The sequence below is a fragment of the Salvia hispanica genome, chromosome 1 (assembly GCF_029641045.1).
Source record: "Salvia hispanica isolate PSC_SH4W2 chromosome 1, Shi_PSC_v1, whole genome shotgun sequence".
Classification (NCBI taxonomy): domain Eukaryota; kingdom Viridiplantae; phylum Streptophyta; class Magnoliopsida; order Lamiales; family Lamiaceae; genus Salvia; species Salvia hispanica.
In genome coordinates, this window is record NC_142692.1 from 32,126,312 (window position 1) to 32,153,048 (window position 26,737).

General features: G+C 36.6%; 3 protein-coding genes, 1 non-coding gene and 1 pseudogene across 7 annotated transcripts; 3 read left to right on the plus strand and 2 right to left on the minus strand.

Annotated features, from left to right (window-relative positions):
• The first annotated feature begins 3,881 nt into the window (after window positions 1–3,881).
• LOC125219965 (uncharacterized) lies at window positions 3,882–8,615 on the plus strand. 3 transcript variants are annotated; one of them, XM_089068332.1, is made up of 7 exons: window positions 3,882–4,046; window positions 4,125–4,251; window positions 4,797–6,260; window positions 6,357–6,441; window positions 6,807–7,219; window positions 7,827–7,925; window positions 8,029–8,615. In XM_089068332.1, the coding sequence occupies exons 3-7, from the start codon at window positions 4,830–4,832 to the stop codon at window positions 8,182–8,184; spliced, it is 2,184 nt and encodes a 727-aa protein (XP_088924458.1). In that variant the 5' UTR covers window positions 3,882–4,046; window positions 4,125–4,251; window positions 4,797–4,829; the 3' UTR covers window positions 8,185–8,615. The 3 variants fall into 3 exon arrangements, with proteins under 3 accessions (XP_088924458.1, XP_047978023.1, XP_047978022.1); XM_048122066.2 differs by lacking the exon at window positions 4,125–4,251 and having other exon boundaries at window positions 4,793–6,260; XM_048122065.2 differs by lacking the exon at window positions 4,125–4,251.
• A 797-nt stretch (window positions 8,616–9,412) lies between these two features.
• LOC125218164 (uncharacterized) lies at window positions 9,413–10,184 on the minus strand. Its single transcript, XM_048119781.2, has one exon. It carries the CDS (start codon window positions 10,136–10,138, stop codon window positions 9,494–9,496), a length of 645 nt encoding a protein of 214 aa, XP_047975738.1. The 5' UTR covers window positions 10,139–10,184; the 3' UTR covers window positions 9,413–9,493.
• A 2,873-nt stretch (window positions 10,185–13,057) lies between these two features.
• Window positions 13,058–15,745, plus strand: LOC125218136 (DUF620 family protein (DUF620)). The gene is made up of 3 exons (XM_048119739.2): window positions 13,058–13,445; window positions 14,224–14,562; window positions 15,123–15,745. The coding sequence occupies exons 1-3, from the start codon at window positions 13,134–13,136 to the stop codon at window positions 15,663–15,665; spliced, it is 1,194 nt and encodes a 397-aa protein (XP_047975696.1). The 5' UTR covers window positions 13,058–13,133; the 3' UTR covers window positions 15,666–15,745.
• Window positions 15,746–17,562: 1,817 nt separating this feature from the next.
• LOC125185764 (small nucleolar RNA R16) lies at window positions 17,563–17,652 on the plus strand. The gene has a single exon (XR_007170264.1). It is a non-coding gene; the product is annotated as a small nucleolar RNA R16 (small nucleolar RNA).
• An 841-nt stretch (window positions 17,653–18,493) lies between these two features.
• LOC125220884 (putative late blight resistance protein homolog R1A-3) lies at window positions 18,494–24,965 on the minus strand (annotated as a pseudogene). The gene is made up of 4 exons (XR_016132702.1): window positions 24,962–24,965; window positions 24,752–24,772; window positions 19,679–22,423; window positions 18,494–19,470 (listed from the first exon to the last, which is right to left on the minus strand). The product of XR_016132702.1 is annotated as a putative late blight resistance protein homolog R1A-3 (transcript).
• Between the last annotated feature and the right edge of the window lie 1,772 nt (window positions 24,966–26,737).

The window sequence follows — 26,737 nt, forward strand, 5'->3', positions numbered from 1 at the left end:
ATTATTAAATTAGTACAATATTATAAATAGATAAGTACCAATGAATTTAATAGTAGATAAAATAATTCTATAAAAATAGTAAAGGAGGAAAATGTATATATAGCAATAATAAAGAAAAGGATACAGCTACACGTATACAATTTGGTGTATGTGTGTTGTATGCACGTATCACCCATGCAATAATATTATTATTTACTACTTACTAGTACCCTATTATTCAAAAGTATGCGACATATATTTTCTCACCATTGTAACTGACTTGGAGAATTTATTATATATAAAGGGAGAGTTAAGCGAAAGAAAAGGAGAGGGAGGTATCGAAAAAAAACGATATACTGATTTATTATAAATGGGTAGGAAAGGAGAAAAAAAAAGATTGAAATTTGGTTTGTATGGTTCGGGAGCTATGAATCAGAAGTAAGGAATCGATGGCTTACTTAAACCATTTATCATAATCAGGGGTATTTATCATAATCATGTGTATTTATCATAATAATGTGTATAAATCACACTTTTAATTTTATATATTTTATGTGATTGATTACTATGTGTTAAATTGGAGTGAATATTTGAATTATATGATGTGAGCCTAAAATTATTATGTGTTACTATTTGATATTGATGTTGTAAATGATGTGGATATGTGATTTGTGCAATAAATATGTATTGGAATCATTGATAAAATATATGGGTATGTAATTGGTGCAATGGATATGATTGATGCATGGTCATGAAATTATTTGAATCATGGAATTAAAGAGGATATGTGACAGTCTTGCCTTGGATCTGATATCAATGGCAATAGACCTACGGGTCAAAGAAAATATGCAAAGAGGGGCCTTCGTGGAAAGGTCAAATCAAAGAGGAGCATTCGTGGAAAGATCAAAATGCAAAAAAGGGCCTTCGTGGAAAGGTCAAATCAAAGAGGGACCTTCGTGGAAAGGTCAAATAATAAAAGGGGACTTTCGGCTCGTATACAATGGAAATCCCGGGCAGATACCAGGCTTGACCAGTCACAGAATAATAAATTGAACAGAGTGGCATATGCATATGTACATGAAATTGTTTCTAATATTTGTTGGTTATTGTTATATATATTGGTTAAAGAATATATTGATATTTGGGATGTGAAATTAAGGTGAAAATTTATATGCACTGAGTTGTGGCTCATATAAACCACTAATATTTTTCAGGAAAAAGATATAAGTGAACCTTTTGGGTTGACGTGAGTCATAGGAACTCCATATGTTATCAGGGTCGGCGGCTGACGCATTTTGGCAACCTTCTCTTCCTCATCATTTTTGCATGTTGATAAATGTATAATATATAGAGTGGTGAGAGGATCCCACGACTGTTCAGAATGTTTTGAAATATGTACCTAATAAATGTTGATTTTTGACCTGATATAATATGTGGATTTTATGTAGTTGACATGTGGATTATTTATTTTAAAATTTGAATTTATTTATAGTAAGTGCATATGTATAAGGGATGAGGTGTGGCACGGACGGTTCCGAACCGCCGGTTAACCGGCGGTTTTACGGTTCCGGTGAAACCGGCAGTTTTGGTGGTAAAACCGGCGGTTCCCAGCGGTTTTTTGACAGTTTTAAAACCTTTTTTTTTTAAATTCGAAATTTGAATTCAAATTTATCCAATTCCCCCCAATTTTTATCTATGAATACTCCCCCTCCATCCTCACTTACATTTGCCCCACTCTTGAAATTTGAAAAGTTTAACTTTGAAAGTTTAAGTTGAGCTCAAGCCCTTTTCAATTTTTTTTTTTCCCTCCGATTTCATGGTTTTTTTATTTATGTTCGGACGAAACTTGTAAATTATATCACATTGTTGTATATGTATTGACAATTGTAATGTATTGACAATTGTAATGTATTGTTGTCCATTACAACTCAAATTCAATAAAATTGATATGATTTTCACCTTATTCGTTTATTTCAATTTAAATTATCCATTGTCTTGTCCCAATTTATTGTATAAATCCAAAATTCCAAATTACATAGCAAAAAAAAAAAAAACAAGAAAATCGTTGGAACCGCCAAACCGAACCGGAACCGCGAGGAACAGTACGAAAACCGATGGTTCGGAACCGGAATCGGAACCGCCGATTTTCGAACCAAAACCGGAACCGTCAAATAGCCTCACGGTTCGGTTCCGGTTCCACATTTCCCGAAATCGGAACCGCCGGTTTACGAACCGTGGGCACCTCTAGCTGCCCTATGGCTAGCCTAAAGCCATTGTGGATGCTCTAATAGTCCTTTAAATCACGAAATTTGGTCAAATTCTGCCATGTCCCATAAATTTTAAAATTGGACGATCGGATGACGAAGTTTCAATTTTATGCATCCATGCACAAAATGTTATATTTTCGATATTCAAAACGACATGTTTCATTAAAATAAGTATTTTCTTTCTTTCATATTCCTTTATTTTCTCATATTTTTCTTATTTTATTAAAATATTGTCATGTTATGCATGAATGAGACAATTAAAAATAATTGAAATTCTGTGATTTAATATTTCAATTTCAAAATTCATGAGGTAAACCAAAAATTGAACAAACTTCTTAATTTAAATGACTATTATCCCTATTTAAAAACTTTGGAAACTGAAAATTTCCATGCGCTTGGTTTTAAAAATCTGTATCTTGAAGCCCGATAAACAATTAGAACTTGAACCTATCCCACAAAATCTAGCACAATTGAACCTATCCCACAAAATCTAGCACAATTGAAGATTGGATAATAGATCTTTGTGCATAAACATGTATTGATGCGGGAAAATAGTTCAAAGTTTTGGTTGAAGTGTTGTGTGATCTGCCCTACCGTAATGAACACATTTTTTAATTGGGAAGGTTTCTTATAATAATTTTATCGATTTGGTTCGTGGAAGGATTGTAACAGTAATAAGCATGAATGAGCATAACGTTGAAAATATAAAAATATATGCAGACTTAATGTAAATTTTACATATAGATATAACTATATAGCGATACAACAACTTGATAATAATTGACGAGGCCTGTAACCTCTCGTTTAATTGTATTATATGTTGAAATAATTTGATTGCACACAAAAGCCTCCACCAACTATTACTTATGATGTTGAAACGTCTGCGATAGAACAACGTCAGAGTTCACAGGTAGATGATAGAGTTATGAATTTGGCCGACAACACTAATGAAGTGCATATGGATGTCGGTACTGATGATGAAAACGAAATCACCAATTTATGGCTTATGTTTCATGTAGTTCATCCACTAGATCTGAATATGTTGAGAACTCCAGAGACAAGTCCGATTAGGATGGAAGATCAAGAGCCTCATCAAATGGTATGCACGAGTAACAACTTCTACCTCATTAAAACCACATTAACAGACTACCACTATGTAAAGACAAATATATTAATTTACCAAAAATTAATGTGATCAAAATGCAACCTCATCATAAACATACCATGGGTGAATCCACCAACCGGGATTTTTGCGATCCAACCTTAGTCAAAACGTATAAATGATTATTATGCCAATGATCAATGTACTCATCGTGACACACATGTCAATAGCCTTGATGGCTGATATTAATATTTAATTTTTTAATCCATAGAAATCTTTATTTTTCTATGATTTTCTCTATCTAATTGTAACTTGATTTATGTATTTGTAATTTTATTTTATGCATATGTGATTTATGGCAATTCTTTTATTTTCCATTGTATGACCAAGTAATCAAAAAATAGTCTATACTTTCTCTATGTTGGTAAGATTTTAAATTACCCTTAAATTATTTTGACCAATACAATGATAAAAGAAAAGAAAAGAAAAGAAATACATTTTGATTGACATTTGCACCTGAGGAAACAAGGGCCAATTTCTAAAATGAGAATTCCTAATAACTTCCCGCCAACCCTTTACCGCGAAATTGCTCTGTATCCTTACAAATGGTCAAATACTAATACTCCGCCGAATTCATTTTCCGAAGCCTCTCTCTCTCTCTCTGCGACTGCTGCAGCTTCAGAAGTCGGCCACCTCAGGTACACTCTTTTGGACGAGATCTGCTTATCCTTCTTTCGTTTATGTCTGTTATTTTAAAGTTATTCCCATTCCGCTAGGTTTCACCGGATATTTTAGGGTTTCCGACGGCTGTTTGCATTTCATCTCATATTTGAACGATATGAATCTGAATTGAAATGAGTATGAGCTGTTTTGCGCCAGATCTGAAATGCTACGCGGCCTAACGTACTAGTACTATGTTTTAGCAATATCACATTGGCTGATATACGCACTGCTGTTGCTTGTAATTGATTTGTTGACTATGGTTTATTAAACTTTTGATTCAACCAATTACGTTTTAACGAGCTTTTGCCTTTTTGTGCTAGCTATGTTGATTTTTTCAATTGTTTTTTCTTCCAAATGGGGCGTGTTTACGAGATTTCAATTAGATGCACGGCTTTTACCCAATTGGATTGCTTGAATCAGGTTTCTGTGATTCTTCGGCAGATTGATTGAATATGAGTATAGTCAATGTCACAGTGATGGCCAGCACAAGTATTTCCGCTATTACATTATTTGTTGGATTTAGATGTCAAGTCATTCTCAAATACTATAAAATATATTTGCTTGATTTGAAAGTTTGCTAAAGATTTCTGATCTCCTTTAGAACAATCCATCTTGCTCTACTGTCATATTCTATACCTGATTTGTTTTTCTTATTATTCTTGAGAGTTGGCTTCATTTGTTTGTCGTCTAACTAAGTTTGGTTCTCACATTTATATGCAAGATAGAAGACGGAACATTTATTGATTTTTCCTGCAATAATGGAGCTGAGTAGTTGCAATGTTAAGCATTTTATCCAAACTATTAGGGGAGGGTTGGTGATAAAAGTTTGTAATACCAATTCCAATGGAAGGCCCGTGACTCGAACCAAGACTTTAAAGGATGTATATGACATTGAAGATGCTAAAAGACTACAGAAGCCTCCTTCAGGTTTTCTGTTTGGTAAGAAACAAGTGATACACAGAAGTTCATGTTTTACAGTGGCTGCTAGGACAGTACATAAAATAAAATCTGAACCTAGTGATAGTGATCCCAGTGCTGATGGGGATTCAGAGTCAGACTGTGATGTGGGTGACGCTATGACATTATCACAGCTCAAGAACCGGTTATCGACAAAGAGAAAGAAGTTTGTTTCCACTGACGAGAAAGCCGTGGAAGATGAATCTGATCTTAATGAGCCGCTTATCAATTTGAAATCAAAGCATTCAAAGGCCTCACGAGCTAAAAGAAGATGCCTGAATCCAAGTGCTGTGTCTTCTGCAACCGTTAAAGTAGCTATCAGATCTGAAGAGAATTTGGTTTCTGAAGCCTCAGAGCAAGCTGATGGTGAATTAGCTCCACTTATTCATGTCAAGGTTGGGGTTCAAGATGCTGAGCAAATAGGAAGCCACAATGGAATGCCTTTGGCTCCATCTACTGGCCATAATGAGGTGGTCAATCCTGCTCAGATGACAGTTCTACCTGAACATGACAGAGAACCACTATCATATGTCCACAGATATGAAGAGTGTCTTACTAATGAGATGTGCTATGATCATTTGGAGGATGTTGAACCTATTTCCATTCTTACCCCTCAGGATGAAGGTAACATCAGATTGGAAACTAAGGAATCTGAATGTAAGGAGCCGCTGGGTTCTGCACTAGAAGAAATTACGAAGCCAAAAGAGAATCCAGATTCATGTATTGTATCTTGTCATTCTAGTAGTTCTTTGATTGTTGAAGATATGCCTGATGAATGTGGTTCTAGCTGCAGGGTTCTTGATATGGCAATTGATGGTTGCAGCACACCTCCTTGGGGATCTAATACGGTCTTATTTGACAGTAAAGCTGAGGCACATATTCTCTTTGAGCTAAGCAACTCTCAGAGTAGCCCTGGCAAGAACTTTGGCTCCAGCCCAGGTTCCATTACCACCTCAAGTACTAGGCATGATCCCATCTCCATGAAAGATACTATTACTGATGTGGAAAAACTTTCAACATCTGCCTCTGATACCACGATGAGGGATGACTTCAATTCTGAAGGTCAATCTGAAGATGAGTCATTGAATCCTCTGGACAAGCAGAAATCAGAATTTCCATTGACTTGTACCGAAAATGAGTGTTCTTTAGATTACAGAACTTGTGATGATGCTGAAACCATTTTAAAACCAGAGCAACACCAACTTCCTCAAAGACTCTCTTCCTCCCGCAAGGTAACTATGGTTTTAGGTAACTATGGTTTTGTGCTTGATATTTTATTTCTATATGTTTTTTCCAACAGTATGAAATTAACTGGTCTTCATCAACAGGCTTTGTCTCCGTCTTCTCAAGAGCGATTGTGTTTGGCGATGAATCCAAATTCTGTTGGAATCGCTAATGATGCAGATCAAAGTAGTAAGTAAAGTAGTTCGAGGTTCTCTAACCATGTTATTAAGGATTTTCCCACTCCCCCTTCTCTCATCACTGTATGCATGAAGAACCCTATCCTTTTCATGTTACACCTCCATTGATTCCATGAGAACATTGAGAAAACAGATTCCTGAATGTGAAATTTCACAAGTGCATTTATTGTCATAGAGTAGAAAATCTGACTTGCTGTTGTGTTTTGTGTTGAAATTATAATTTGATAACCTCTAGAAGCTTGTGTATAATACTTAATTAATCCTGATATGTTTCCACTGCTCACCCATGCAGCTATGTTGTCTTCTAATTTATTTATTTTCCATATATTCCTTGACCATCCCCTTTGATGTCTGCAGTTGATTATAAATGTGAGGAGAAGCTCTTTGAAAACGAGACTGGAAAGAAGTCTTCATCTCTAAGATCAGAGGTACAGGATGACGAAAAAACTGTGAATCACAGATTGCCTGGACAGGTTAGCCAGCGGAAATTCGTCATATCTCCCAGACGCATCAGCAAGAGATCACAGATAGCCAAAGGCAACCTTGAAGGCCCTCGTTTCTCACGCGCTTTACCTAATCTCAGTACTGGGTGTACCTCTGTTCAAGGATGCTCTGAAAGTGCTGTTGCATTCTCACAGCGACAGATGCAAGACATGGAGTCTGTTGCACTAAAACTGATGAATGAGTTGAAGTCCATGAAGGACATTGTGGAACAAAAATTGCTTTTTGAAGCATACCGCAATGCTTCCTTAAAAAATGATGCAGATGAGGTATGTAACATGTATGTTTTAAAACATATTAGTACTCAACTACTATTTAACTCTTTAGTGTCTTTGATGTTCTTCTCTTACTACCATAACCGTACAGTAGTATTTTATTTTGCCTCCTAGCTTCATATTACTCTAAAGTTCACATATATTCCTGAATTAGAAGCCTGGCCACCTTGTGTTGCCTTTGCAAAAGTACTGCCAATTTTCTGATTATAATTCTAAGACTGTGTCTTATCACTTGTGTTCCATTTAAAATAAACTTCTATGTTAAGCTGGCCCTCATATCTGCTCAATGCAGAAAATGCTGCATCCATCTAGAAAGGGTGCCTGTTTTTCTTGTCTTGAGCTGAGAATTAGAGATGTAGTGTTCACGTAAATTCTTTGTATGCATTTTACGATACTGGATGAATGCAGTTGACTAGCTGGATATGCCAGTATATAAATGTGCACAGGCCAATACCGAGATAGTTTAACCAGTATGTGGATAGCTTATTGATATTCTGTTTGGCATTCATGCTTTGAATTTCTGAAAATACATTGTCTACATTAGCATACTAATCAATCCAGAATCCCAAGTAGCTTAGATATGATTTTTTCTTCTCGACAGATAAAATCAGCCATAAAGAATGCTATTAAAGCTGAAGAAACGGCTAAAAAGTGGATGTCTATGATGACCAGAGACTGCAACCGGTTCTCTAAAATAATGGTCAGTCCTATATTTACAACTTACATCATATTCTCTGAAATCATGATTTTTCAGTAGGTTACAAACTAGAAACAATGTTCAAACTCACTGTCGCTATTGTTAGAAAATGATGCCGGACATCACACCTTCTTCAAAAGATAGTTCCCCAAAGGGGGAGAGGAAGATCACGTTTGCTGATGAAGCTGGTGGGAAGCTATGTCATGTCAAATTTTTTGATGACAGCCCTGCCTCTCCATCTTCTAGTGCTGTGGAACAGTAAGGACATCTAATGCATTCCGGTACGCTTATGCTTCACATGTTCAGATAAGAGTTCATCCATTCTCGGTTAGAGACAGAAAGAGATTTGCTGCTTGTGTATTCCTGAGTATGCTTGCTAATCATACTGAAGGTCAGTCATATTCATGACACCCATTTTTCTTATTCAAATTCTGTTGTAGCTGACATACATTTTACCATGGTAAATATGGGAGAAATGGTCATGAATCCGAACGGGTTGGCCCAATCGACATCCCTAATTATAGCCTTAGGAAATTTTATTGTATTGTACAATCGGCCTTTTATGATCGTGTATTTCCAATAGTTGAAATAGAAGATATACTAAAACTCTTTAGATAGATGATTTCAGCAGCTTTTTTGTTGTAGCTGTGAGTCTCCATCTGAGAATATTTATTTGTTAGTCAAATGAATTGTTAATTTTCTGCACGGCTTGATTAGGGACTGGTTAGGATTTCTATTTTAAGTTTGAGTTATAACAAAAATGATTTGATCAATTAAGGTGGATATATGGAAAGGATCTACTCCAACACTCATAATACAAAAAAATAATGTTATAAACGTGTAAATGATTGTGGGATTTTATAACATAATTTTATTGTGTTAGTGAGTGTTGGAGTAAGAGATCCACATAGGGATACTATAGGTTGAATACTCAGATTTCAATTGGATTTTTGCCTACTCTGAATCGAATTATCTGAAAATCTGAAATTTGTAGTACAAAATTCTGATTGAACAAAGAATCCAAAATTGCATGAAATATAAGAAAAAATGAAAAATCCAAAAATCTAAGACTCATTTTTATTTCATCTTAAATAAAAATATATATCAATCAATCTAACCATTACCTATAAAAATTCAAGTACAATAACATCTATTACAATTAACAAGCACAAATATTAAATAATCGAATGCTAAAAAGATAGAAAGAATATGGTTCCTTAGAACATCGTACTAATTAAATTCACTAGTTTGAGTTGAACTTGCATTTAGCACGAGAGCATGTACTCTCCCTGTCCCGTTTAAAGTGAAAGGTTTCTTTTCATCACAAGATTTCATGTAGTGATGTTTTATGAGTTATATGGACAGAATAAAGTAGAGATGCCGATATTTCAATTCTAAGAAACATATCACTTAAAGTGAGATAATTAAAAAAAAACAAGAAACAAGTCACTTTATGTAGGACCGGGGGAGTATATTATAACTTGAATGAAAAAATAATTTATACATAAACAAGTGAATCAAACAATAATTCTGATCACAAATAAATGAAATAACAATAGTACAACAATAAGTTAGAGCATTTCCTTGAAAATCTGTGTGAAAGCCTGTATGATAACTTTGTGATGCATTCTTGAGTTGAGTGAGAGGAAGCTCATCAACAGCTGCTCCATCTCTCTTGGCTCAAGGATCTTCTCCGCCACCATCATCTCCGACATTGATTTCTTGAAATCCTCGTACGGATCCACCGACTTCTTCACCACCACCATGAAGCTCCGCCCATGATCCGACACCATGCATTGCTCCGCTGGCCTCTCCAACATCGGCTTCCTCTCACTACACTCCTCTCCCTCCTTCCACTCTTTCGACCCGTAACGCTTGAATCTTCTTCGTGGTGGCTTATGCAGCTTCCCCCGCTCCTCCTCGTGGCCACTCTGAGAAGAGAGAGATTTTGGCTCGTGTTGCTTAGTGTTTCTGTGTTTCTTCGTCTTGTCGTTTCTTGAAGATGGAACCCACCAGTCCAGCTCGTCATCATCGGAGCTGGTCGGTGGAGGGATGGGAGTGGCGGGGAAGGAGATGTCGAATGTTTTGGAGTTGAGAGGGGAGAGGATGTATGGAGGTGTGTGAGGGGGATTGGGGACTTTGATCATTGAGAAAGGGTTTTTGGGGCGACAGAGTTGGAGAGAGAAGTGGAGTTTAAGAGTTTTGGATGTGGCCATTTGAACTTGGTCGAGAGTAGTAGTCAAGATGGAGTGTTTAAGCAAGATATATGTGTATATATATGTGTGTTGTGATGATGATTAAATTGGATGTTTATTGTTGTTTATAGTAGATACTTTGAGAGGAGAGGCCGGCTGGTGGTGTGGTGAGGGGCATTTTGGGTAATTTGGATAGTTAAATGTGATGACCAAATCTTAGTGATGCAATCAGGTTTATTACCTGAAAGCAACCTTGGAATTTGAGTGCTGATTTTGTAAGATTTTCAAGGTTTACTTCTTCACGAGCCGCGTACAGGTGTGCCCTTTGAAAGTGTCAACATGAATCTTGGATGTATATAATTAATCATAGAGGATGTTTCCTCTCGTCGTGTGGCACATCCAGGAGACTAGGACTTGTCCCTAAGAGTCGAAAAACTCCATTAAATTCAAAGAGTTGTCGTTGATCTCATGGTGAAGCAACTCATTCCCACGTCCTTCGGGTCAAGGTTCACTTCTGTAATTTATTACAAATAACGTTCACTGACAACGACCTTCTTCACTATGTCCGATCGACCTCACGAATATGTATTAATAACTCGTTCGATTCATCTTTCAATTTTCTTTTTTTTTAATGGTAAACATATTGGAAATTCTCACAATAACTCAACTGGCAGATCCAAGTAGTGGAACTCGTGGGTCCAGATACAGTGAAGTCGACATTGATATCAAAATTAGCTAGAGTTGGAACAGAACAACCGTAAGCAATGAAAGACAGACGAAGAAATAAAGTTAACCACAACCCTTTGGGGTTGATATAGAGCTATTGTGCCATTGGGTCGACGGTAGCTCAAAAGCCGAATTTAGGATTTGGATCCCTTGCTGTGGGTGATTGCACAGCAGGGGATGCTGTTACTCACGTACCATTATTTTCATTTTAAATTATAATATTAAAATATTAATATATTTTATTATAGAATAATATGTTGTGTGTGTAAATATTGGCACAGCCCCTGCTATGCACAACAGGGGATCCTTGCCCCCGAATTTAATAGAGTTTTCCGGCCATAGGCAAGTGGTGGATTGATCGACCCTCTAACCCAAGTTGGATCCGCCATTGACTATAAATAGTTATTATCAATTGGAAAAAATAACACTTTTTTCTGCTTGTCCTAAATTGCTATCATGATTCTTGTGTGTGTGCATTGGCCCATATTAAGAGCCGCGAAATGTTAGAATTTGTCGTTATCACTGAAAAGGGTCTCAACTGAAATCGATAAAGAGAAGAAGAATAAAAAGTTGTGTAAAACTCTTCAAAATAACATTTCTGTCTGCGTTACATTTAATTTTCTTCCAATATTTGGAATTTTACCTAACGTCTTTTTAGTCGAGTACATTTGCTCAATATACAATTTCCTTCTCACACGATTATCATAATTTAATTCTAATAAACAAGCTTAATTATATTATACACGACAAAAAATAGTCATTCGATGTAGATAAACAATGGAAACCAAGTTTCCAGGATTCTTCTTAAATCGATATACAATTCATATATTTCTTGAAAGTCATGTTAATCTATTTTTGTTGAAGTCAAATTTGCTCATTTCCAAACACAAACACCAACGAAAATAGTCTGAAATGGATGATGAGATTTTGTCCCATTGTTTGCAGTTATCTTATGTGGTAGGAACGAAACTGGCAATTCTTGTTTTACTTACATAAATGAATTAATTAGGACAAGTACTTCATTTATGTACTACTACAATCTTATCATAAATATCATATCACTTGTACAATTGTTTGATAGGAAAGTAATGCTGGTTAGGAAATATGATTCTTGAAAATACAATTTATCGTAATTTATTTATTCTATGTTTTTGAAAAATTAAATCTATATGTTTGGCAAAATCTTAGTCGGTTGGAAATCAAATTAAATCAAAAGTTCAGTAATTAACACATAAACTTTAAAGTCATATGCAAAATCATAATTTGTCAAAAGTTTAGGAGCATGTATATAGTAGTATTGACAGGTCAAAGTATAATAATGAAATGGAGCATTTCATTAAAGAGAGAGAAATAATTATACTACTATTTTAGAGTTCGTCTCTCCTCTCTCTATAACCCGAAAAAAGAAAATTAAAAAAATAAAAGGCTCTTAGACGATCGCAAAAATGATGCTTCAAGGAAAGAGCCTTAGTAAAATTAAATTCAGTGGTTAATTATTACATTCATAAATATTTAATTAACTGTGAATAAAATGACCCCAAATTCACATATGCTTTCATTAACTAATATAGGACCAAATAGCATCCATAAAAGCGTTAAGACAATATTTACAACCCTTGTAAATAATTTTTCAAGGGAAAGTTTCAAATGGCCCAAAGATATTACAAAGTTTGACAAGAATCTCAGAAACCACAGCCCAAAAGAATTTCTAATTTCATTTATATACTAGTATAACGTTGTGATTTGTGAAGTAGTATATTTAAGTACTCCATCTACTAAGCAAAACAAATTCTATTTTTATTCATGAATTATTTTATGCTATAATAAATATTATACTACTTATTAAAATCGTGGATCATTAATAAGATATTATGGGATACAAAAAATAAAATTATGGGATAAAGAATCAATCTCTTGTGATCACTGGCAGAATAAATCTTTTTTGCTTAAGTCTTTACTAAGCAAAAAATTCTTTTTTTATAATTTATATCGGATTGTAAAGTTTGAGTATTTTGTGTAAATTGTTGTACAAAAGTCCAAAAAAAACATGAAAATTATGTCTCAAAATTTTTAATTCCTAATTTAAAACATATAGTTAATTCGTACCAAAATACATTCCTCTTTTGACACACATACAACACCCTACATACAAGGAACACCTTTGGCAAACATATCCATCAAAAAGGGGTGAAAAATAAAAATAAAAAAATTGAAGAAGAAAGGGAAGGGAGATAAAAAAAATCATCATCATCATTGATCATCCTCTTCCCTAATTGTATGTGCATGATTAATGATGATGAGGAATCTGTGTCCAAATTCGGACAAGGAAGGGGGCCTAGACACGGTGCTGGAGGTCCCGATCCCGGAGGAGATGTTCGAGAAGATGGGCGGGAGCACGGCCGACGTCCGGTGGCAGAACATGCGGGATCTCATGCGGGCCCACTACCAGTCTGCGGCCGATAAGTGGGCCGCCATCGCCAACCCTCTTCTCTCCGACACCGACCACTTCATGCTCCTCCTCAAGCTTGTCTCGTCCGCCTTCATCCCCTTCCGCGTCCAGCTCGATCATGCTCTCACCACCCCCATCAAAGATGGCTCCATTGTATTTATTCAATCTCATATTCAATATTTCTATGAGAATTTACTGACTAATTTTACGTCGTTAGCTTGACGTCTTATGAAAAAAGAAACTAGTCAGGGGATGGTCACGGCGTTTCTGGCTGACCCTAAGGGAAATTTAAGCCCTCCTAGCTGTCTGTGGGGCCGACCACCTCTTCCTCGGTGTTTTCATATTTTTTACAAAAATTCACTAGTTTTTACGTCGTTTGCTTGACGTCTTATGCAATAAGAAATTGCTTGATAGGGGCGGCCAAAACGTTTGTTGGCCCGCCCCGCCTTATGGAAAAACTAAACCCTCCTAGCGTCTTGAGTGGTTCGATTGCACCTTCCCGCCCCTAAATTCGGGTCATGCGGCGTCTAAATTTTGCTACACATAAAAATGGTGTTAATATATTGCAAGAATTGATAAAACACGTGGATTGCTTAAATATGATCAAGTTGGTGAATATTTTTAACAATTCACCAATTTTACATTGTTTGTTTGAGGGGCGGGGCGGACATGATATTTTCTGATTAGCGCTAAGGAAAATTAAAACCTCTTAGTCATTTGCGGGGTCGACCGCCTCCTCCTGTCCCTAAATCCTCTACTAGATGGCACAAGTATACTTTTTGCTACACATAAAAATTGATCTTACTAGAGTGCAAGAATTGATAAAACTTGTGAAATTAATGATTATATATGATCAAATTAAGTTGGTGATTGGTGAATGTATAATTTAATAATGAACCCTTTTCTATGTTAATTGTGTACACGTGGACAGGAATCTTGCACTGCGAAGTACATAGTGCAGCAATATCTAGCGGCGGCGGGAGGGGTGACGGCGCTCAACGGCGTGAGCAGCATGTACGCGGTGGGGCAGGTGAAGATGGTGGTAGCGGCGTCGGACACCGACAAGGCTATGGAGAATGCTAGATTGAATAGTGAGGCGGGTGGGTTCGTGATATGGCAGATGAATCCAGAGTTATGGTACCTCGAGCTTGTCGTTGCCCGCCACAAGATCAGTGCCGGGAGCGACGGAAAAATTAACTGGAATCACTCTAATGCCCCCAATTGCAACATCAGTCGAGGCCCTCCTCGACCCCTCCGAAGATTTTTCCAGGTGAACTATTCTTCGCATATCATCAATTGATTTTAGGACAGAACTTCACTAGAATTTAGCTGGTCTTCCCTTTATATATTAGGTATGCTTCGATGGTAAGAGCATATATAATCCCCATAAATTCAACACTAATTTTAATATTTAAATATTAAAACTATATAATCCATTAACTTAACATAAAACCATGTTAACATAAGATTTTTTGACATTTATCTAAAATTTTTCTTCTTCTCTCAAATTCTTTTCTTGGCAGCAATTTTTCTTCAAATTCCATTTTATTGTCTTCATTGTCGTCATCTCAATAAATTCTAAAGACGATTCCTAACAACTTCAAACAAAATTAACAATAGAAAAAATAAAAGGAAAATAAGTTTGGTATGTGCTCATGCCCTTCTCCTACCCACTTGTGTCTACAACGGTTGATTAGATACTAAATATCTATTTCTATACTGTTTAGAATGAAAACATAATAGAACTCAATTGGCCATATTTATACGTATCAGATACGCTTTAATGAATAAAACTAACGTCGTCGTTGGTTTCTTGATACATACACAAAGGGTTTAGACCCGAGATCTACTGCGAACCTCTTCTCGAACACGGTGTGCATCGGGGAGAAGATCATCAACGACGAGGACTGCTTCATCCTCAAACTCGAGACGAGCTCCGACGTGCTCAAGGCACAGAGCACCCCGCACACGGAGCTCGTCCACCACACCATATGGGGCTACTTCAGCCAGAGGTCCGGCCTCCTCATCCAGTTCGAGGACACGAAGCTCATCCGGATGAAGCCCGCCGCGCCCTCAGCCTCTGCCGCGGGCGACGACTGCGTCTTCTACGAGACCAGCCTCCAGTCCTTCCTCGAAGACTACCGCCATGTCGACGGCATCAACATCGCCCACTCCGGGAAGACCACCGCCTCCATCTACAGATATGGGAAGACTCACAAGAAGAGGTGGAAGTTGGAGGAGACTTGGAGTATTGAAGAGATTGATTTCAACATCTCTGGTTTGTCTGTTGATTATTTCTTGCCACCAGCTGATGATGATGATCATCACAAGGACAGTGATGAACATAATTGTGAAAATGGCATATCATGCTAGGATGATTTTTTTTAAAATTTTGTTTTTTGATGGATGTTTGTTTAATTTGTGTGAAGTTAATGGTTTTGATGAGTATCAAATATTTATGTGTCATATGGTGATTTTATATAGTGGGGACATGTAAAAATTCCCAATTTTCCACTTTCACAAATTGCTAGGTTTGGCTTGTAAATTAAATAGTTTTTAATTGAATTTTATTAATTTGTCGATGGCTTCATATATTAATTAATTGATTTGACTCTAAATCTTGTAACCTATTTTCAATATTGTAGTAATACTACCAAGTTTGTGTGAACAAGATTTATGAATGAATAGCTATAAGAAAAATGAGAGAGAATTGGACTCAAATATTTTTAAAAAAGAGCAAAATACTTGGCAATGTTTATATCACACAAACAATTTTCCAAATAGTTTCACCACCTATTTATAGGTCAAAGGGGCCTTTTAAAATGAGATTTTGATTTTTGAATGTCATTTTAATGGTAAATTGATTAAAAAGAGCAAATTACTTTCGTCAAATATTTTTTTATATCTTAAACGGTGCTAGTCAAAGTGTTCATATTTCATACCGTTGGGAGCGAGTACATTATTTTATTTTATACACAATCATTTTAAGATATAAATTTAAGAGCTAATTGGCTTAAAAATCGTGAACTTTCATAAAAGTTTGGTTTTTCCCGTAAATTATAAATGTTGCGTAAAAAATCATGAACTTTACCGGGTTGTGTAAATTTCCCGTAAGACCCGACCCGGTATATTTCCAGCCAAAATTTATCCTACGTGGTTGCCGGAGTGTGACATGGCATAGCGGCTGTCAAAACACAAAACGACGTCGTTTTTACACGCACAAAACCACGTCGTTTTTTGTAGTTTCTGTTAAAAAACTAATTTTAATCAGAGTTAGATTTCTTCCTCCCATCGTGAAATCCAATCTGCAATTCCTCCATCGCGATTCCTCCTCCTGCAGCTGCAAGTCCTCCATCCCATCGCTATTCCTACTCCTCCATCTGCAATTCTCCATCCCATCCTCCAGCTACAATTCCTCCATCCGAACAACAACGATTTCACATCTGCAAAATTGTCGTGTTGGAGAAGGTTTTGGGCGGAAGCTCGCCGGAGAGCCCCATCCCGGGGAAATGGAGCTCGACAACGGAGGAATTGTCCGGGGAGCAGTTGAAGCCTGACGAGGCGCAGGGGGTGGGGCTGGAGAGGTTCCATAGGAGGACGCGGCCGCCGACGGCGGAGCGGAGCACGATTAAGGCGGCGCGGTCGGAGGCGATCTCAGGCGCGGCGGAATGGAAAAGGAACGTCGCCGCCGTCAATAAGAGGAGGTGGAGTATGCTGAATTAATCCATCTCGCAGCAAATGTAGGCAATTTCTCCGCTGTTGTTGAAATTTTGGAAGGAATTTAGGAGGAAGTTTGAATTGAATCACGCCATTTCTATGTTCTCTTAATCAAGTTGAGAGATGCAGTAATTTGGGGGATAAGTGTAATACATAAGGCTTTTGTTTATTAAAAAAAATTCCATCTCAACAGCCAACTAATCGTCCATGTCAGCGTCAATATCGTTATCTTAGCCCCGATACGGGAAATCGGTGAAAGTTCATGATTTTTTACGCAACATTTGTAGTTTACGGAAAAAACCAAATTTTTATGAAAGTTAATGATTTTAAAGCCAATTTGCCCTAAATTTAATCATAAACCCTAGCTTCAGAAAATTTACTTTTATGCGAGCGAGCCGCCGTCATCATAAACAAACGCAGCTCCGTTCTCTCTATTTAATGAATGAAAAATTCCTCTCATTCGTCAATCAATCCTTCCTCTTTTTCTCCATCTCGTTTGAGATCCAATTAGTAGTACTTCATTATCCTTGAATTCTTATTGTTTTGATTTTTCAATGGCGGATGAAGATTATTGAATTCTTATCATACACACTGAATTCAATTTTGTGTTGATTACTTACTCCGCTTATTATCTGATGCCATTCCTCTTTCTGAGCCCTAATTGTTTTATCCCTGATTATTTTTCAAAATATTTTTGTTTTGATTGTGGTTGAATCATTGTTTGGATCTCGTTGAGCGTAATTTTGATGGTTTTTTGTGTCAAAAATGAACATTGTTCGGTGATGAGAGAAAGCGGACGGGCGGACAGAACCTGATGCCGTGTTGAATGTCCTCGTAATTCCTCTTTCTGGAAATGCCTCTGAGAACGAATTCATAGATCCTACTATAATTTTGTTTATTACATTTTCTTTTTAAATTCTTTGCATTTTTAATCGAACACATGGTTTTATGTTTTAGTAATTCGTTTTCTTGTAGAGTTTAATGGTTGTTGCTGTGATGAACAAACCAATTTATGTCTGGACAAATGAAACAATGTTTGTGATTGTTTATCCGAGTTCTGAGCACAAACCTTTTCCCACTCTCCATTTTCTTAATTTTAGTGTTTTTTTTTGTGTGATTTAATTTGTTTGTGAATCCATCGAGGTGAGGAATGCCGATCGGACTTTTGAATGACGATCTAAAAATGCCAGACTACAATTATCTGATCGATGGATCTTCAATTTTCAAATTTTCCTATTAGTATTTGTTATTTGTTAATAGAGCTCTCGATGATGTCAAGATAATAATAATAATAATAATGTTTCAGCCTTGTCTGAAATTCTATTGTTGACAATTATATGTCTGAGGGAGCTCTATATTGGTCTAATTTCGTTTCAATTTTGATTCTATATCATCAATATACAATTAAACATTACATAGATTTCAAATATGAGTTCCTTACTGATGGACACTTGTAGGAGTATCTTATTTGCCGAGTAGAAAAGAGATTGACTGTGATCATTGATCCCGAGTTCAAGTGCAGGAATATTTCCACTATCATGTGGAATCTCATCCAAGTATGGACAACTATGAACCATTAAGCACTTGAGCATCGAAAAGTGGCAGGAGGATCATGTGACGTATTTGATGAATTATTATTGATTGAAAAATTTGGCAGGTTCATGCTCTAGTACGTGTGCCTACAATGTGTATTGTTTGGGGAAAGTGTTGCTTGAGCTGGTGATTGAGAATCTTGGATCAGAAGAATGAGTGATGTTGATGCACAACAATGGTTAGATAGCAACATACCATTCATCAGCATCTATGATGAGGAAATGGTGAATAGATTATGGACCAAGGAGGAGTGGGCCGTTGCAGTGGTGGCTAAGGCGTCCTTGTAGCACCCTTCAGTGAGGCACTTGGTGAGGGCGCTGGAGAATCAGTTTAAGATGGTCAGGGATGAGAATTTCAGCTTCAGTAGGTGCTCGTCTAGGCAGTCGTGGATGGCTGCGTTGTTTGGGAGCTGGAATCATAGCTCCTCGGACAGCTCCAATGTGCCAAGCCAAACGAGCAAGGAGATCATCGGAGGGTTGAGGCGGGCTGAGAGAGTTGGGTCTCGTGGTAGTGGGACGAATGATCATTCATCTTCGCAGAAAAGATCGTTGAGCGAGGTCTTCCCACAACCACCGAAGATGGTAGCTGTGGAGAGTGGCAACTGAGGGTGTTCCATGTTTGTATATTCAGTGTGAGAAGATGTCATAGTTTTTGGCTGGAACTTCCATATCGAAAGTATTAGAGTGATACAAGAATATGAATACAAACAAACATTTATAACACAATATTAGAAACCAGCTTGCAAACAAGTATTAGGAGTTTATCAACCAGTCATACTTAAATAAACATCACTAACCATTGCACCTTTCATTTTCTGCATCTTCCGTTAGTAGAATATCTGATAAGCTACCCCATCAAAGCTCTGCATCTGAAAAACCAAAATACAAAATGACAGGAATTAACTGACATTGAAAAACCAAAATACAAAATGACAAGAATTAACTGACATTCTATGAACTGAGAAATGTTCAAAAGAGAGGAAGATGCTTAGCTGTTGGCAAAGTATGAGCCTTTACATAACCTCTCAACTAAAAATGATAGTCCATAAAACCTTGCAACTTTTATGAAAACTTTACCTGATGTGAAGCACACAATCAAGTCTGAAAGAGGATCAAGAACGCTTCGCAACAACTTTTAGGTCTTCTTTTTTCCAAAGCTGCCAGTGTTCCTTTTGTATTTTATTTGCTGAGTACAAAAGAGATTGGTTATGATCATCGACCTCAATCAGTTGCAGTGAACGAATAAACGAATACCATATGGAATCTCATCCAAGTATGGACAACGATGAAGTGTTAGGCACTTGAGCCCCGGAAAGTGGCTAAATGTAGTTTCCCAACGCTTCAGATTTGATTCATCAATAAGCAGATGTATCAAATTACCAAATTCCCCCTCATTGGTTTCCCATTGTTGACCATAGCAGGTATAGTTCTTTAGTTTCAACACTTGAAGATTAGGCAACGAACCAACAATCTTCATATCTCCCCAAGAAATCCACTCGCCATTTAGTTCTAACTTTTTCAGGGACTGGGGAAAAATAAATAGTGATTCGGCACAAATGAACCATGCATCTTCAGTTTCAGCTTCTCAAGTTGATGCAAATGTATAAGATTGTGGAGAAGATGATGATACCCTGCACCAAGCTTCTCTTGAGAGTAACATATTCCCAACTTTTTTATGTTGGGAATCATATGCACTATCATTTCACTCCACACAAAGTCTATTGCCATAGAAAGCATTTGCAAGTTTTTTGGAAAATGAGTTGCTCTTTTCGGAAGGAGTAGAGAACGAATTGCTCTTTTTGGAAGGGGTAAAGGTTGAAATGAGAAGGCGATAAGATGTCTCAACTTCCCCAGTCTCCAAATCTCCACAGGCAAACGAACATCATATCTGTAAATAATTAAAGTCTGCACATTCCGAAGCTTTGCTATAGATGGAGGGACAATACTTCCGGGAATGTTGGAAGCAAGGTAAGTGAGATTAATCAATTCAAAAACTTGACCTAGTTCCCAATAAGAACGATCATCTCTACGTAAAACATGAAGGACCCTAAGTGAAATAAAGTTTTGTACAGAGAATTTGGGCCTATACCCTTTTTGTGGGATGCATATGATAGAAGTGGTACATGAGCTATGCGTAGAGTCTCTAAGATTTAGGTCATGCCAACTAACACTCATGCGGGGATGATTTTGGAGGACTTGTGGAAGAAAATGTTTTCTTAAGATAGGAGTAGGGAGGTAGTCCATAACAGGAAGAAGGAACTTCTCTCGCCCGGCTTGTCTCACACAAAAGTCCCGCACCACACTATGCATCCTGCAACTTTTGGTTTTGCCATCACTTTTCCGGCTAGTGATCAAAACTAGACTTTGCCTTATCAGTTCCTCCAAGCACTCCTCCGCCACCATTTCTTCGCTTTTAGGTGCATATTGCTGTTTAATAAAACCCTCAGCTACCCAAAGTTTGATGAGTTCAGAGGCATGGATGTCATAATCTTGAGGGAAGGCAGCCATATACAAGAAACACTTCATCAAGTGTGGAGGCAAGTGGTTGTAACTTAAAGATAATATTGATCCCAACTGCCCATCATTTACTTCAATTGTTGCCACAACTTTGGAGATCTAGGAATCCTCAATAAAATTTCTGCCACAGTAACAATTGAGAGGGGCAGTCCTCCACATCCTTTACAATCTTTTCCCCAACACTGCGTAGCTCATGAGGACAATCTTGATCACCGAAAACCTTGTGTTGGAACAGACGCCAACTATCTTCGTCATCCAAGAAACGCATCATATGAATGTTCCACGAAATGGCAGCATAAGTCGCCACATCCATTAGCCTTGTGGTTAATATGATCCGGCTTCCATTATGAGTGTCGGGAAGTAGACACCGTATGCAGTCCCAAGCTTCCACACTCCACACATCGTCCATTACTATGAGATACTTCTTCCTCAAGAAGATGTTGTGAATTTCATGCTTCTCTGCCTCGATTCCGTTCAACAAATCCCCTCCATCTCCATCTACTTTTCCATTGAGCGAAGCTAGTAATTGTGAGGGAATACTTTCAACACTATAATCTTGTGATATTGTGAGCCAAGCTCGAATATCAAAATGCTTTACGGTGAATGGATTATGATAAATAGATTTAGCAAGTGTGGACTTACCAATGCCTCCCATTCCGACAATTGGGAGGACTTGTAGGTAGGAAGAGGATGAATAGTCAGTTATTCGGTTCATCAACTTTGGTATATCTTCATCAAAACCAGCAACCACATCATGATTGGTCGTGGGTGGAGATATTGATGGTGAATCACTCGGATCTTTGGCAAAGTCACCCACAAAGTATTTGGTTGTAGATGCAGGTCTTGATGATGAGTTTGATGTAGCAGGAGTAGAATCAGTTACATCTTTGGTTGTGATTGATAGTGAATCACTGGGATCTTCATCTGCTAATTCTCTGCCACATGACTTTATTTTCTCCGCTAATCTCCTCAACCCGTTTGTATTTATGACAATCAGCTCAACAGCAGATCTTGATGTTGAAGAAATAGAAGGAGAATCACTCACATCGTCGACTGAGTTGGAAATGATCTTGCAGTAGTCAACCACATATCCAACGGTTGAGTCGAGCTCCTCAGCCAATTCCCTCAAGTGATCGGAAAGTCTGACAGTTGGGTGGATGGATCCACAATCAGCTGATGGATATTGCGGGGAGAAGAGATATTCAATAATCTCTTTTGCTGTATTTGCTACCTCCCTTATCACTTCTTTGGAGTAAGCTTTGTAGCAGCAAATCCAGTGCTTCAGCAGCCATTTCAAGTCTACCACTAAATGCCAATATCCTTATCAGTGATCCAAGGTGATTTGCTTACTCAACGATCGGTAATCCTCTCTTCAATCGCAGGTTCTCCCCGTCGATACCAAGAAAGAAATTCAGAAATGAAAAGGAAATAAGATAATTAGGATTGGTTCAACTCTATTTTGCAAATTGGGAAAAAACAAACGAAGAAAATCTGTCATGAAACTTATAATATGCTCCACGTTCTTCCCACTACATTAGGCTACCGAACTAAAATACTGAAAATATGACTAACTGTTAACATAATCTTGGAAACGTGAAATAAATAAAAGATACTAGTAATTAATGTATTAATATATGTCTGTTGAATACAAAAGTAAAATTGTACAATTACTTAGTTTTAATTAGTTAGTTTAGCATTTTCAAGCCCATATATAAGCCATTACTATATTTTAAATTTAAGTCAATTCTTACAAAATGTAGTCATCAATGAGATTTCACTCTTCTTTTCTATTCTCTTTGTCGATGGTTTCTCTCTTCTTCCATGGCAGCTCCTTCATTCTCTTCATCCTTTTCAATTCTTCATTTTTAGTAATACTAAAAATGAATAATGCAACTGTAATGAGGGTATAATTTTGTTCATTACATTTTGATTTTAAATTCTTTGCATTATTAATCGAACAAATGATTTTATGTTTCAGTTCGTTGTCTTATAGAGTTTTGTTAGTATGCCTTGAATCTGTTTGATTATATTTCCGAATTGGGATAGGATTGTCATTCTAGTCTCATGTGTGCCTATTTATATGGGAGTAGGGCATATAATTCTCTAATCTGAAATCTGTAGCCACAATCTGAAAATACTATGAATAAAATTTGTTCTTCGTTTCCTGCACGTGAACGTAGCCAACACAACGTTGGTGAACCACGTAAATTCCGTGTCTCATTACGTTTCTAATTGTCTCGATTACACAATTGCTCTATTATTTGAAAACACTATGAATAAAATTGTTTTTCGTTTCTTGCACGTGGACGTAGCCAACACAACGTTGGTGAACCACGTAAATTTCATGTCTCTTTACATTTCTATTTGTCTCGATTACACAACTGCTCTATTATGTCACAACAAGTTTAATGGTTGCTGTTGTAATGAACAAACCAATTTATGTCTGGACAAATGAAACAATGTTTGTGATGGTTTATCCTGAGTTCTGAGCAGAAACCTTTTCCCACTCCCCATTTTCTTAATTCTAGTGTTTTTTTTTGTGTGATTTAATTTGTTTGTGAATCCATCGAGGTGAGGAATGCCGATCAAAAAATGCCAGACTACAATTATCTGATTGATGGATCTTCAATTTTTAAATTTGCTAGTATTATTTGATTATTTTTTCTTATCAATAGAGCTCTCAATGATGTCAAGATAATAATAATAATGTTTCAGCCTTGTCTGAAATTCTATTGTTGACAATTATATGTCTGAGGGAGCTCTATGTTGGTCTACTTTCATGTCAGTTTTTATGCTATATGATCAACATATAATTAAACATTTCATGGTTTTCAAATATGAGTCTGAGAATATTGAAACATGAGCTTGAGAATATTTGGTGTTTTGAAAATATTGATAATTGATCCAAAGTTTAGAAAGACTCTGGTAGTTTTTTGAGTGTTTAGATAACTCTGGGCCATTTTAGTTTCGTGCATTCTGATGCAGCTATAGAAGACAAGTCTTGGAGGCTAAGAAAATTATACTTTGAGTTTTATTTATTTCCTAGTTAGTAAAATTAGTAGATGGAAAAATATTAATTGTTTTTCCTTCTACAAATTAGGTTTTCCCTTTTTGATTATTTTCCTAGTTATTTTTGCTTATTATCTTTTTAGATATTTCATTTCCATAAGTTTATGATTTCTTAGTTATTTTCTTTCCATAAGTTTAGGATTTTCCTTTGCCTATATAAAGGCATCATTGTTGATCTTAAAAAACAGACTTTGAATAATAATTTGATATTGAGTTTTTATACTCCGAAGTTCTCAATTCTTTGAGTTCTTTATTACCAGTTCAGTCACTCTTGTACTTTTCTTCGTTCATTTGCATCACATTCCTATCCATCCTAAGATTTACTAAGCAATCTGTGTCGGTAACACCAACCAACCTATTCATGTATTCCTATCTATCCTAAGATTTTACTAAGCAATTTGTGTCGGTAACACCAACCAACCTATTCATGTGACTAACTTGCATGGGTACCCTTCTCTTTTTACCCTTCTCAAGTTTAGAGAAAATCAAATATAGTACTATACAAAACCGAGCAACTAAATAATTGAGTATAATCTCCTCCAACTTTTGCATCACTGTTTTCACCTTCTTTGCAGTTGGAGCCATCTGCAAACAAGATAAAGCAAGAATTAAGAAATTCATCTATTAATTGGACCAACAAATTCTCAAGTCATGTTTAGTAAGCATATGACAAAGTAGGAGATTGTTGACAACATGGTACAACTATTATCAGTAAATTCACAGGGAAGGTCGAAAACTTAAAATTAACCATCATATTAGAACCTTCCCAATTACCCATAGATGCCAATTACATGAATTAAGTTATCATAAATAAGATTTTGTAGTTTTGAAATTCGCAAGGTCATATTCAATTACATAAAAAGTTTTTCATAATATTTGTATTTCGCTTGGTTCCCCTCAAAGATACAATTCATCCCAGGTGTTAGGATAGGATGACACCACTCAACATGAAAACAAGTAACATGCAATCTAACATGCAATCTGCAATACATATGTAAATAATATGTGATACATAGGTAAGCAATATGAGATATGAAACCAGAGCACTATCGTGACACCATAGTTAAAATGACAACCTAGCAAGCAATCTATCATACATAGGTAAGCAACTCAGCATATGGTTCCAAGCAATATGTGATACGAAATCAAAGATAATCAAACAATCTACGATACATAGGCAAGCAAGCTTGCCACGTGGCAGTTACATTGTCATTTTTAAAGTGATTGTCATCTTAATATAATCCTATCACATGATCCATAGTTAGATATATAAACCAAAAATTCAGAAACTCTTGAAGCAGCTAAAGTAACATAGACAAATTGATCTGTTTATAGTTCTAAAAAGTGTCTCAAAACGCCTTAGATTCAAAACTATATCACATCCAAAATATTATGGTTTCCACAAGTCAAAATTCCTTCTTGAATTTGTTCCACGAGTCAACAATTAACCCCAAATCCTAGAACCATATCCATTACCCACTCTCAACAAATGTGGATTGTTCTCTCTCTAATTATTGGGGCAAAGAAAATGAGGAATTTAACTTTAAATTGAAAAACCAAACTAACCTTATCGACCTTTCCTTAAGATTTTTAGCGAGTCTTGAAGGAATCAGAGATGGAATTGATGAAGTTATTTGTTCTCGCAGTATATTGGAATAGGAGCAAGAATTAGAATCTCCTTTGTCGCATTCATCTGTTAAATTATGTAGGGACAAAATGGAGGGCTATTTAAGAAATGCACATGAAATACCTTTTTAAAATCGGCAACACAGATATGCATCGGAGCAATTTTGGAAAACATAAATGGCACTATCAGACCTTTTTAGGCGGGCTCTCTTTTTAACTTGGGTCTGCCAGAAACTAAAAATGCCCAACCAAACACCTGATAACTTCATTTAGCACATACTAACTGACGTAAAAGGCAATCTAAACACACCCTAAACTGAAAAGGAGACAAAAATGGATACGGTGACCCAAGCACACAGATTAAAATGTTGCTTAATCAATGGATGTTCATAAACATTTTTAGCAAAAGTGTACTTAAACAATGCCAAATCTAGCCGAGGATGTTAATCTGAACATTCATTTTACTTTGAGAAATACCAATAACTAGCATTCCACAGTTACTTGAACCTGGCTTTTTCTAACAAGTGTGGTAGTAGAAGTTTATCAACCATTCATACTTACACAAAATCAGCTGCCATTACTCCTTTCATTCGTTGTACTAAGACCTCTTTGAGACCATATTTTGAGATTTTATGGGGAATTCGCACCTTTTATTTTCTTATCTTGCAATGAGCTATTTCTACTCTTTTCTACATCTTTGCGTGAATATACTTGTCCGTTCTATTTTCTTCCAAGTACCTCTCACCTTGTTGTGCAACTGTCTTATGTCTTTTCTTGCACAATTGCATTCTTATAATTCTACTGTGTGATCATTCCTTGGACCCTACTTATAGAGAGAATCATACTTTCGCAAGCATATCACATTACTATTATTGGATTTGAATAAATACGCTAACGACTCGGGTGAAAATGAATCAGAATGCC